At 30.7% G+C, this 13,627-nt stretch overlaps 1 protein-coding gene across 6 annotated transcripts in view; it reads left to right on the top strand.

Annotated features, from left to right (window-relative positions):
* Positions 1-2,061: 2,061 nt before the first annotated feature.
* stac (C2 and C2B_Munc13-like domain-containing protein staccato) overlaps positions 2,062-13,627 on the top strand; it is a 36,482-nt gene continuing 24,916 nt past the window's right edge. For 2 of the 6 annotated variants that reach the window (XM_085201322.1, XM_085201320.1), the window contains exons 1-2: positions 2,063-2,214; positions 4,582-5,631. In XM_085201322.1, coding sequence (XP_085057448.1) covers positions 4,748-5,631 — 884 coding nt within the window. In that variant the 5' untranslated portion in view covers positions 2,063-2,214; positions 4,582-4,747. Of the gene's footprint in view, positions 2,321-4,581; positions 5,632-11,820; positions 12,052-13,627 lie in introns of those variants that run through there. The other 4 variants (XM_085201319.1, XM_085201321.1, XM_085201323.1 and 1 more) reach the window with 4 other exon arrangements.

Below are 13,627 nucleotides of genomic sequence, written 5' to 3'. Positions count from 1 at the left end.
CGGCGTTTTGAATAAATATTTTTTTTTAAAAAAGGATAAAATGAAACAATGAAACAATTTTACATAAATGCTCGTATATTTTCATTGCATTAACTTAGAAGCTCTATTTGATATTATTTTTAGCTTGATACCTCCACGCGATTTCGCGATAATTTTTTTGTCAGAATGCTAAATAATGAAACGAATCCTGATTATTTTATGCTTTACCGCTTTTGGCGAAAGAATCACGCATTTTTACGTGAAATGTTCAAAAATCCCACTTTTCACCGAGAAACAATCTGGCAACGCTGGGTTGAACTTCACTGTGACCTGGGTAGATACTTGAACCTGAAAAATGTAACAACCATTTAAAAATACCTATAAAATTATAACAAAGAAAGCTGAGTGAGGCTTTCACAATCGTAATCAGAGTATAAATAAAACTGTGCTTGTGTATTTTAAGTAGATATTATTGTTTTACACTAAAATGTACTCAGCGAGTGACGCATCGCTTTTTTGATTCAATTTTTACACTGACAGTTTTTTATACACGGTCCTATGTCGCTAAGCATTCATACATGTAAATTGTAAATATTATGTAATGCCAGTTCTGGCGCAACCATGTGAATGTTAACGCGAAAGTTGTGGGTTCGATTCCTACTCGAGAATTTTTTATTTCTGGTTTCGAGCCCTAGTGCTGTGTTGAGATGCGCCACTCTATCGAATGGCGCATCTAGAGAGTGACGTATCATAACATTAAAGTTAAATTTGTAATAGAAAGCTATTTTTTCTTTGTGCTACGCTCGTTCCTGGTTGCACGCAGTGCACCACATATAGGACAAATGACAATGAACTTGGCGGAAACCATTGTCACGCCCGCACCGCTACAGTGCCCCTCGCGCCTCGTATAGGCACATAGATAATGAACTATTAGCTGCCTGTTGCGCTTCGGAAATGGAGCATCGATGCCGGAATCACTTAAGGAATTTACTTTGTTTCTATTTTATACCTACGTACGTACGTACTTATCTTTACGTATAAAGATATAATATTTTGTTTTGTAAGGAGCAGAAATACGCCATATTATAGAAAGTAAATGAGCTACTTTTGAAAGAGATTGTATTCTTCTTTTCATTATTATATATATTACTCGTAATATACAATATAATATACAGCTCTATACCTCCTCTCCATATATTTAACTTACTTGTAGATGCATATTAGATGTACCTATGTAGATATAATATTACCATGAGGTCCATTATATCTTGCATCCTCTCACTTGGCATCTACTAATGATACATAAAAAAAATAATAAATATTATAAGAATTATAAAAATTTCACGCTATGTCCCTAGAGGGGTTGGTCAAAGATACTAGAGCGCCTTAACGTTACGGTTCCAGCATACATTTTCCGTCTTACGTATGAAATGTATAAATTTTGTAATAAAGAGAGTTTGCTTCGTAAATTACTATATAAAGGCAAAACAGGATCTTATTAATCAATAGTTTGTGCTTATACAATGACAATACAATGATTTCGGAAGTAAGTAATTTATGCAGCCGCACTCGCGGTCAGCATACGGACGTAGCGAAGACGTTTTATAGAGAAATTGGTGGCTGTAATATATGAATACATTTTAAAGTTGCATAAAATTCGTTAAACTGTTGTGAATTAAATGGGAACTGTAAATTAGCTAATTGGCTCGTAAAGACGTTTAAAATGGTGTAAGTATACGAGAGAAGTATTCGTACGTAGAGGTTGTGGGATGTTTATTTTCTCGTCATTCTAAGTTATCGATTTTTAGCTCTAGAAAATTTATGAAAATTTAGAAGATTTATTTAAATAACGAACTTATTTAAATATTGTCATATAATACATAACATTAAAGCTGATCTGATATAATTCTGATGATAACAGGCTTGTCAATAAATGGTAGTTACAATACAATTGAAGTAACAATTTTGCGTGTAAACTGTATGGCCACTTGATTTAGGCCATTGTAGTAATAGTGGTAGGATGGGTTAGATTGTATGAGTCAAGTGCAGGAGCGTTCGCCTGGAACGTTGGCTCACTGTGGAATCTGCACGTGGCGTCGCCACACGTGTGGACTGACGCACCTTCTACGCAAGGGTGTCAAGTGGGCGCTGATCTTAAATCTCGTTACTGGGGACCTGTGTGAACAGCGGTACAGTGTTAGTTTAGTGTTTGATAATGAAGGATATTTCAAACCAGTAAGAACGTATATAATTTTTACATTAGAATTATAAAGTAAAATTTATAAAGGTGTATCTAAAATCATTTAGAATTTCTTCTAAAACGGTGATCTTTTTTTGGTAGGTGAGTTTCAATAGCCATTTTCATAGAGCTTATCTTTAATGATGATTTTGAAGGTCATTCTAACATCATCAGCGTATATTTCAGACACTTTAAATTTAGACGACCACAATCTTTCGACATTGTCTAATTAGACTTGCGATGTAGGTACATAAGTGTTAATAACGGTTCGTGTCGGCTCTCGTCTATATTATCAAAATGTTGTTATAGAAAAACTACATTTTTAAATGGTGACAGATAATATAAAATACTAATTCATAAGGTCAGTTGATAGACAATTATAGAAGTAAAGGCAAAGAAATTTAAATGACAAAGGCTTTCATTCATCAGCAGTTGGACAAGCGGTGGTTCAAAATCTGTATTCCTATCATATTCATTAATTACTTTTTTTTGCTTATTGAGATTATTACATAATATTTATTATTTTTTTTGTAAATATTAGGTTAAACTTATTACAAAATGAAATATTCTTATAAAAATTACTGATCAGTGAATCTAATAACACCATGAACGCTATGGTAGAGTCGTCGAACCAAACCCTATTCAAAACAGATATTCGCGCGATAATACACGTCAGAATAAAAAAAAATGTTAAATAGAAAGTATATTCCTTTATTATTAATATAGAAATAACTGCATAAGTATATATTTTTTTTAAGCTAAAATATAATTAAGTTTATGCTATAACAATTAATATTTGTAAGTTGTAAGTATAATTAATATTTTATAATATGTACATCCTACCGCGTAATTACTAATATGTTCATTAATATGAAATTACAATAGGATAATATATGTATATACGATAATACGATATAAAATTAACTACATCCTCTAAACACTTGTTTTTATTATACTAGACTCATATGGTTCTAAGAAATAATAAGTTACTATTACATTTTATACATTCTATATGTATTCTATGGTAGTATAAGAAAAAGAGTAATGGTTTGAATTAGAATTCCAAAACATGTAAGACCTACATGTTCAGCAGACCGATTTGTATATTATGCAATAGTAGATTCACTGAGAAGTTTTTCATTCAAACTCTATAATAGTGTTAACATTGTTAGTTCCAAATGTATTAGATATAAATAAACTATAATAGTATGGTAATATACGTAAGGTATATATCGCGTTATATTTTATTGTGCGGTAATATACGTTAGGTATAGGCAAACCGTGGTGTTTTAGGCGCAATGCTTTCAGAATTCGACGGAAAGTGGGAAACGGAAGTGGTTTATTGTGAATACAGTGTCTAACACTAGGTTCTCAGTTTTCCTTTGTGTACCATGCTGTGCACGGGCTACAGTTTAAAGTTAAAAAATATATTATCACTTTTAGCTAAAGTGTTTCAACACTCAAATTTTTATGCTCAGTATCTATCTAGACTTATAAATCTGGAAACGCCTATACATTTAGATATACACCTACTAAATTACCATTTATGTCTAAAAGTAGGAATGTACAAAATAAATACTAACAATTTAGAAGAATAGTATTTGTTATAATTTTAGTATTAATTAATAGTGAGATATTTGTTATATTTAAATTCAAGGTGACGTATATTTCGCAATTTAAATTGGTTATCTACTCTTAGGCTCTTATCAATGCTTATCTATCATGTAAGGTTCGTAGTACGTATTCTTTAGTAGAATGTTCTCAAGTTTAAGATATAAGTCAGCATTTTAAAGTGGTATTTGAAAATAAACAATTGAAAGTAAATATTTCAATGTCGCTATTGGAGCCTGTATAATTAACAGTTATCTACATAATATAAAATAATCAAATCAATATAATTCACGAGGTAATTTGTTCGTCAATTATATAGTTTTATTTATATTTTTTTATTATTGTATGTTTATATACTTTCTTGTATAAATATCATGACATAATGTGATAGTAATTCTCTTAGGACACTTTCATATGTTAGTCTACAGTGAATCGATACCTATAGGCTATACTAGTTACGATTACAACGTCAGAGTGCATATTTCAATAGTTAAAAGTTAATAGGTGTTTAATAAGTAACATCTGTATAAAGACGATTACAATCACGCAATCGGAGGCAGGCAAGTATTGTCGGAAGAACGTTGGTGGTGGGTCGTCGTAGAAATCGCGGCTACACATCCTATAAAAAATTGAAATATATGTGTAAAGTAACTATTTTAGAAAATAGAAGGAATAATATCATAAAAATCAATAATTACTTAGATGTGTTTATTTTAATTGCCTTTAATTTAATTCTGACTCTTTTGTTACAGTGACCGACAGATGTGACGAGAGTTATTACTCACACAAGAAATTCAACAGATGTGATCTTAATTAAGATGCATATTAACCTCAGGTCAACCACCAGTGACCTATAAAGAAAACAAAGTCAAGATTTTAGATAAATGACAAGTGTTTGGATAAAATAAATAGGAGACAATGCCAGAATTAGGTCCTATGATGCGAGCGCTCGAACTGCAGCGGCTCATCGAGAACAAAGTTACAGAATGGCGCGAGAGGTCAGCCCGGGTCGCGGGGACGAGCGTGGCCGACTCTTATCAACAACCACTTCACTTCAAACGGCACATAAACAGACGCAAAAACAGCACTGAAATAAATAGAATTATCGCAAAGTACTCCAGACCCAATAAGAGGACGGACGAACATCGATTTACTTTACCAAAGTGTCCAGAGGAACCACCAGTGCGTCCCGCGAGACAAAAAAAGCCAAAGACAAACTTAAAAGCCTCGAAAAGTGAAGATAATCTTGTTAATATTGGTGTCATGGAAACTCCTGATCCAAAAGCGAATGAAGAAGTTCAACAGAGGTTTAGTTTCTCAAAGTACAATACAAAGAGTTGTGAAGATATCTCTGCATTTGTCGACGTCGGTCACACAATGAAGAGTAAAAATTTTGAAGCAAACAGCATTTTAAATGCAAAAAATGCTCCGAGCGGAAGACACACGTTGCATAGCATTTGCGAAGATGTGCCGAGTTTCACAGATTTTGGAGATAGTGGTGTTGATTTCAGACATAGCACGTCAAATTTTGTTACGTCCACACCTATTACGAACAGAAAGACATGTCCTCCTGGTGATTCTGTGTTGATGCTTAAATTCAATAAGTGTTTTAAGTACAATAGTGTTAGTGAATTGAAAAAAGGTATTTCCGAGCCCGATATCCTTAGTCAGAAATCAGTGGTTTCAGGAAGTACTTTAGATATACGTAGGCGGTGGAAGTTAATTAAGCCTCCTTTTAGAAAAGGAACTTTTGATTGCATACTTCGTTGGCGCGGAAAGAAACCAGAGGCTAATCAAAGTAGGTGAGTGACTCATGTGTATATATTTTTTTTATTACGTTACGTTTTAAGATTTTTACTATATAAAACATTTACGCTTTACGTACAAATTAATATTTAGTTACCGTTTTATATTCTAAGAAACTAGGTGTTTTTATTCAACATTTGCCAGTTGAAACTACTCTGGATTGAGCTCAATTAAGTAAAAACATGTTTTCTATGCTAGAAAGCACCTAGCGGTTCAGTGTGGACAGTTCATTTTACAACTATATTTGTATATTTATAAAAAATCGTAACTGTTACTTACTTACTAGGAAATACTTACGTGTTGGGACGTATTAATCTCTTGGTAAAAATATATATACCTTCATACCAGAGTTACCAGACTATATTCCTCGAGAACAGCGGGATTTTTATCTGTGAAATTCTAAATAACTTATAAAAAAAAAAATTAAAAAATATTTATAAAATATGGGCATACGTTGTATAACTATATATACTACATAATTCACTTTTTTAAAAACGGCAAACAAGCGATTGTTAGTTATAAATTTATAATTACTATTATTTATATAATTTACTCTAGTTGATCACTAAATAATAACTAATAACAAGCTACATACATCAGATATTTCCACATATGCTACATTTTGTAGTTTGTACACAATTAACCTTAAGCCGAAGCCCGATTGTAAATACGGTAACTCCATCTATTGCAATAATGTGAAAACTTTAGTAGTTTTTAATTTAAATTACAATTTTGGATAAAAAGTTTACAACATGAATTAAAAATAAATCTAATAGTTGTGTGGTGTAACTGTCTATGTTTTTTTTCAGTCATTATAGTATGACAAATAATATTTTTAAAGGTATATATCTAATACAGACATTTGAATGTTATTTATCTGTTATAGTAGTAAATCTTTACAAAGTAAATGCTTAAAAATTTGAAGCCTTAAAAATAAATAAATAAAAATGTTACAATTGCTTTATATGTTACTAAACTGACACAATTTTGTAATTGCCTGTCGTGTTAACACATAAATTGAATATTGAAAGATATATTTTTTATTGTTATTGATAAATTACTTTTTTTATTAAACGGACGTTATTGTATCGTATTTATAAATGATAATCTGGTATATTGTCTTTATTATTTATTTTCTGCAGACTAACGCAACGTTACGCTAAAGACCGTGCAAAGTGGAGTAGGTTGAGTAGGAAGGCAGATCCTGGCAATAGCCGGGATTAATACCAGGAAGAAGTTTTCTATAAACTTCGTAGTTACTACGGTAATATGAATACGAATTGTAACATAATTTATACATAGTGATATAGTAATACAAATGTACAATATTTACTTGAGTTACGGGTAGATGGCGTTGTTTTATAGTTATTTATATTTATTTAGATTAAATCAGCTAGCGCAACTTGTTCTATAATATTTATCACAACAAAGAAAACAAATAATAAATTTGTACAGTGCAAATTTTTGACTATACCACTCCGTAATTTAGGCAAGTATTTGTAAACCACTCCCAAGTTCGGAATCTTGAGATGCCGTTTTCATTCATAAATTATGCACCTATGAATGAAAACACAAACAGTGATGTTTTTAATTACAAACAATGTATGGCATTGGCTAGAATTGCAATGGACAGACAAAAAAAGAGAGAATAGAATAAAAAAAATTATATCAATTCGTTGTATATTGGAAACATTCTATGACATATATTTTTACAAATTTTCAAGTTTTCCCTATTTAATTAAATAAAGTTCATGTACCTGACATTTAATTTCCTTAAAATTTGCATAAACTTATATAAACTAAGTATATATTATAAATAACATGTTGGCGATATTAGCATATAATTGCAAGCTATATAAAGGAAAAAATACATAAAAAACCGAACAAGCACGAGTTGGGTTCTACCATCGAGGGTTTCGTACAAAAATTGGTGGTCTCGAGCGTTTTCTGAAGTTTAAGCTTAGCTTAACCAAAAACCCCTTTATCTGATACCTCAGTTGAACTAGCTGTTTAATACTAAATTTTGTATGAAGTGAGTACAAGTATAAGTTTGTAATGGTTTTTTTTCTATTATAAGTTGTGAGAACTTCGTGCTAAATTTTATAAATGTGAAACGAATTTCATACAAAATGCTGCAAGTCGATGCATAAATACTCGTATCTTTTGATTGCGTTTATGGTTCAAGGAACCATAGAACTATAGAATAAAAAAAATATAATATCAATACTTGATACTTCCACGCGATCTCGAGATAATTTGTCTTGACAGACAAACATGCAGATAAACAACAATGACCCAATAAGGATTCCGTTTTTACCTTTTGAAGTACGGAACCCTAAAAATGAACATTCATTATGAGTCAACGCATGTTTCATGCAATGTTTTTAGATAAAGATTGGTAATTACTGTATTGATTAAAATATTATGTAGATATTTATTTGAAATCTGTGTCTAAAGTCAGTTATATTTATATTTATAAAATAAGAAACACAAGTCAAGTAAAATAATATATTTGATATTATTTTTACATTTATCATGAGTATTTTTTCGCATTTACTAGAACGTTGAAATATCACATAGGTATATAAAGATTTTATAAGTAATTAATATAATAGCTAGCCCCCTAGCAAATGCAATTGCGCATTGTGCGCAATAAAATATTTCTTTTTTTAATGATAATATTTTTTATTTATATATTCTACTATTATTATTAGTTAGTTATTATCAAATGATGCTGTCGTGGCAGTGGGGCTCAAGGATGTGAATGTAACGCGACGATTGAGGGTTTGATTCCCACTTAAAGTAATTATTGATATTTTAGCGGAATGCCTCGAAAATTTGAAGTTTTACTTATATATTATATGGATATGATCTGAATTTATACTTTATAATTATTTTAACGATCTATTTCTGTATTGTGTATAAAAGGAAAACCTACCATATTATTATTATGTGACCTCTTCAACTAATTGTTCAAATTAATGAAGACGTAATTAGTATTTTTTCCCATGCTGGGGATTCTTAAATTGTATTTCTCACACGAAGCGTTTAATAGAATTTGGCATTAATTAAGTGTTATATAAGATTATAATTTGCAGATTACATTGCGTTGTAATATATAAGAATGACGGGAATGTATGGCAAAAACAGATGGTTTTCATCTTTAGTAAATATTTTGGCAAGTGGGTAAAGCTTAATATTAAATTTAAGAATAATGTGAAATTCTTCCAAATTATGGTTTTGATAACGCGGCGAATTTCACAAAAAAAATGGTAAAATTATGTGCTCGTGTCTTTTGATTACCCTAATTTAGAAACTTAATTTTATTTGTGCTCCCATGGATCGTAGAGCTGATTATTTTTTTCAGCTACCTGAAATCTTTACGTTATCGTGAGATCTTGTTCTTAAGAGACAGACAGACGGATAACAAAATGATAAAGGTTTCGTTTTTTGATGTACGGAACCTTATAAATAAATTTATGAATGCCAAAGAGTCCTGATTGGTTCGGAGCTTATAAGGATACTATTGATAATATCTGAAATTTTGTTTTCATATTTTTCTTATTCTATTTTGTAATTTTATGGAAGGAATGAATTATGCAGCCTGTTTTGTACATAAAGAATGGGGAAATACCTACAGGGTACACATATACGTAATGAATAAACGTATTTACTAACTTTTATATTCCCCGGAATGGGACTTTAAGCTCATAATTGCGTAAGTCGGACATAATACAACTATTCCACAAATGGCTCCGATATTTTTGTTATTAAACCACATGTTTATTTGTGGTTTGCTTTTTACGTGTAATCTTACACGTAGGCTCAAATCACCAGTCACTGACCTAACCCAACGTTTCCATTTATTATATCCAGCTCGATGAAAAATATACGAGTATAATATACATGTAATAAGGGATAAATCAAAACTCATTCGTTTTCAGATGTTACTTATGGGTATTTATGCAAATTTTATTATCTAAATTTCAATTAATTGATTTATAAAAATAATTTATTTATTAAAGAACTAGCTCAAACTCTATGATAGTTTAAGAAAGATGGGAAATTAACTTAAGGGAATCTGATCGTATACGAAACTGGCTAATACACTTCAAACTCTATGGTAGTTGTAGAATAAAATGCTAAAAAAGTGAACAAAATATTGGCAATTTCCTACTTAACTTAACCGTTTGGGAGCGATGGGTACCTACTCCCAAGTCACAATACTCACAATAAAGAACTATTAGCATAACAATACCACGACAGCAAGTCATGACCATCTTGAAAGCAATTGTAATGCATTTTGCCTACGCACTCCACTGCATATACCTATACTAGCGGACGCGCGCAGCTTCGCTTACGTATTTAGGGGTGAATTCGAAAAAAACCACGAAACATGTGTTCAATGAAATATTTTTAAGAGTCTAAATTTCAAATTTTATAAAAATCGGTGGCGATTTAAAGATTTTTCCATACAAACTTTCAACCCCTTATTTGCACCCTTAGGGGGAGAATGCTAGAAAACGATGAAATACGTGTTCAATTAAATACTTTTAAAAATCTAAATTTCAAATTTTATACAAATCGGTGCCGATTTAAAAATTTTTCCATACAAACTTTGAACCCCTATTTCACCCCTTTAGGGTTAAAGTTTTTCAAAATCCCTTCTTAGTGGATGTCCAAATTACGAAAGTAAACATCTGCCCAAATTTCACGTTTCTATGCACAGCGGATACGTCTGTGCGTGCGTCTTACCTCAGTCAGTGAGGACAAGTCCTTTTATATATATAGATTATAGTTATAGGAACCTACACCCACAGATATTTAATATGAAATATATAAAAATATCTGTTACATCAACTAGTAATGATTAATTCAGTTATGTGATATAAGAATGTATTTATTGCTCACAACAAATTCTTGGTAAAAATTCTAAGATGCTAGTCGAGCAAGCTGTAAATATCTTTACTTAACTCATTGAATTGGACTGAATAATGGTTTACATTTGCACACAGAGTCATATAAAGGTAAATAGTTGATAATTAAACCGCCGTCGTAGTGCAAGGGTGCGACTGTAAGCGCGATGGTGTTAAGTTCGATTCCTACTCGAGATAATTAAATATTAAATATTTTCATTTTCTTGCCTTGGTAACGAGGTAAGATTTAGGCGGAATATGAGGAACGGAGACGGAACGGTCTTATTGGAAGCGGACTGTCTTAACCCTAGGTTTCCAGATTCTCTCTATGTGCGGGTTACAGTGTGAAGCTAAAGTAAAATAAAAAATAAATCAATTTAAAATATATACCTACGTAATCACTAATGTTCCTAATTTAATTTTGCTTTCTAAGATCCTAATAATAGTTCCTAATTTAATTAATTAAGATCCTAATAGTTCCTAATTTAATTTTGCTTTTTAAATTACTATATATAAAAAGTCTGTGACAAGCGCGATTGGGACTTGCCCACCGAGGGTTCCGTAGAAAAATTGGAACTGAAATTTAGGGTTAGCTTAGTCAGAGCCCTTTCATCTGATACCTCACTTGAACTAGCGGCTTTAATATCAAATTTTGCTCTTCTTAAAGTCTTCATTTTAATGATATAAGAAATAATTTTAAAGGTTTTCATTTTATAATTATAGATCAACCAAAAGTACCCTATTCATTTTGATTCCCTTTTTAGTGTCGAAATACGCGTTTCTGCGATATAAACGGCTATATATTCTAAGTAAATGTAGAACTACAACTTTTTCAGGAAATATATCTTGATATATATTTTTATTAAATTGTTAATCATCTACTGTATTATGTTAAATTAAATTAAATAATAACGCGTTTATTATTATTAAATGAAATTATTATTTAATTTCATTATATAACCTACTCCGCTATAATTATAGCGGGATTAACATCTTTAAACACAAAACCCCATATGCATAACCAGCCAATTAAATGAAATTAAATAATAATTACTATTAAATGAAATTAAATAATAATTTCATTTAATTTAATTGGCTGGTTATGCACATGGGGTTTTGTGTTTAAAGATGTTAATCCCGCTATAATGTGATTATAACAATAGCCGGGTTTCCCGCTGCCAACCTTGGGTCTCTAAAAAACTGGAGTAGGTTATAAACCTCGCACAAACAAAGCTCCAAGCAGTTTGTATTGTCAGACAGTCACCGGCAATCCGCGCTACGTGAAGCCTGAAAATTAACACGACCGGCTACTGCCATTTGTAAAACTAAAGAATATTTAAAATTATTTTAGTGTTAACTTACTTAATTTATATAGTTGTGATTTTATTAGTGTTTAAAGTGAATTAATGTTACTCTAAAAATGGATAAAACTGCTCGTGAGGACCCTTGGGGATTTGTTTATAAAAAGTTACAAGAAAAAGAAATCATCAGCCGGCGGAAGTAAGAACTTATTATTTAATCACTAGTTCTATAAAAATATATTGCAAATTAACATGAAGACTAGCAATTTTTACTTAGTCAATATTTTATTTAATATGATAACATTTGACTTTAGATAAATTGGTTGCGACATGCGCCAACTTGAATTATACATATTATTGATGAACAACTCAAAATTGCTGAAATGCTTCGTTTATCTTTTAATTGCACATAAGTGACAATAATTTTCATAGTAATTACACTTATACACACACACACACACACACACACACACACACACACAAGCACGCACAGTCACTTTTTTCTTATTATAAAAAAATAATCCATGCACAAATATTTCTCATCTTAAAACTTCGCAAAAATATAATGACGGCATCTGTTTATATTATGAATAACTGGGAATTATAATCTTGTCATGTTAGTTAGAGATTAAATTGTCTCATATAGTCATATCAAATTATCTTTTTATCTGTCACTAGGTATATGCATTTAACTGTATAAATAATTTCTTGTACTAAAGTGTTTCGTTAGATCATGCAGTAAAAAGCGGTTGGGGCAACCATTTTTGGCATTCCACCCACTGAAATCTTAGTATATATAAAGAAACATAGTAACTAAACTTCTATATATGTATATATATATATATATATAATTTCTAATCAATTTGTATATACATATATATAATTAATATCAATAGCTTTTAAACCTAAAACCATCAGTCATTGAGTCATCAGATTATTCTCCTACTTGTGTGATGTTTTGCGGTTAATATACATATCTAATTATGTATTTATGGAGTCACTACAGAAGAGTTATAATTGCTACTCACTGCAACAGATAGATAAGAAGTATATAATTGCATATGTTTATTAAAATAATGTTTACTTAAATCTTATATACCATACCTAATAGCAGTTAAAAAGTGATTTTCTCCAAGTCTATATTTTCACTTGTCTTAAATTATCTATAATTAATAAAATAGAAAATGTAGGTATTTAAAAATCTACATTTTCTTATATGAACGTATATTATGCGGTTAAACTGTCTGATCGACGTTCCTTGGCTAATAGCTTACACATGCGCATTCGATTCTCCCGAGAAAAACAGCATAACGGCACTCCTCATGCTCAACATTTAACAGTATATGCATGAGTCATATTTACTGTAAACAATAAAAGTATTTACCTTTGCTTAAGTTGGGTAAATCTGAATTTATTTTATAAAATAATGTATATCTCAGTGACATTTAATATACCCAATACCTATATGTATGTAATAGGTTCTGGTCAGCTGACTTTAAAATAAACGAAAGGTATAATATATTATGTTTCCTAAGGTTGAATTAAATTTTTATTTTTTATAGTATTTATTCAATATACTACAATATTTTAAATATCTTTGAAAATTGTGAATTGCGAATGAAAACCGAATATAAACTATACTTGCAAAGTTAATTTAGAATGGATTGCTCTACTAATTAACGTTATGTACCTTGTGTACTTGTGTGACGTGGTGTACTTATATGTAGATGTAGAAGTTTTAATTCAGTTTTGCCATTGCCACAAACAATTTGCGT

The sequence above is a fragment of the Heliconius melpomene genome, chromosome 18 (assembly GCF_056956725.1).
Source record: "Heliconius melpomene rosina isolate 202511_hmr_F chromosome 18, ASM5695672v1, whole genome shotgun sequence".
NCBI lineage: Eukaryota > Metazoa > Arthropoda > Insecta > Lepidoptera > Nymphalidae > Heliconius > Heliconius melpomene.
Note: the sequence above shows the minus strand (reverse complement) of the source record. Positions and strands in the feature narration are given on the sequence as shown.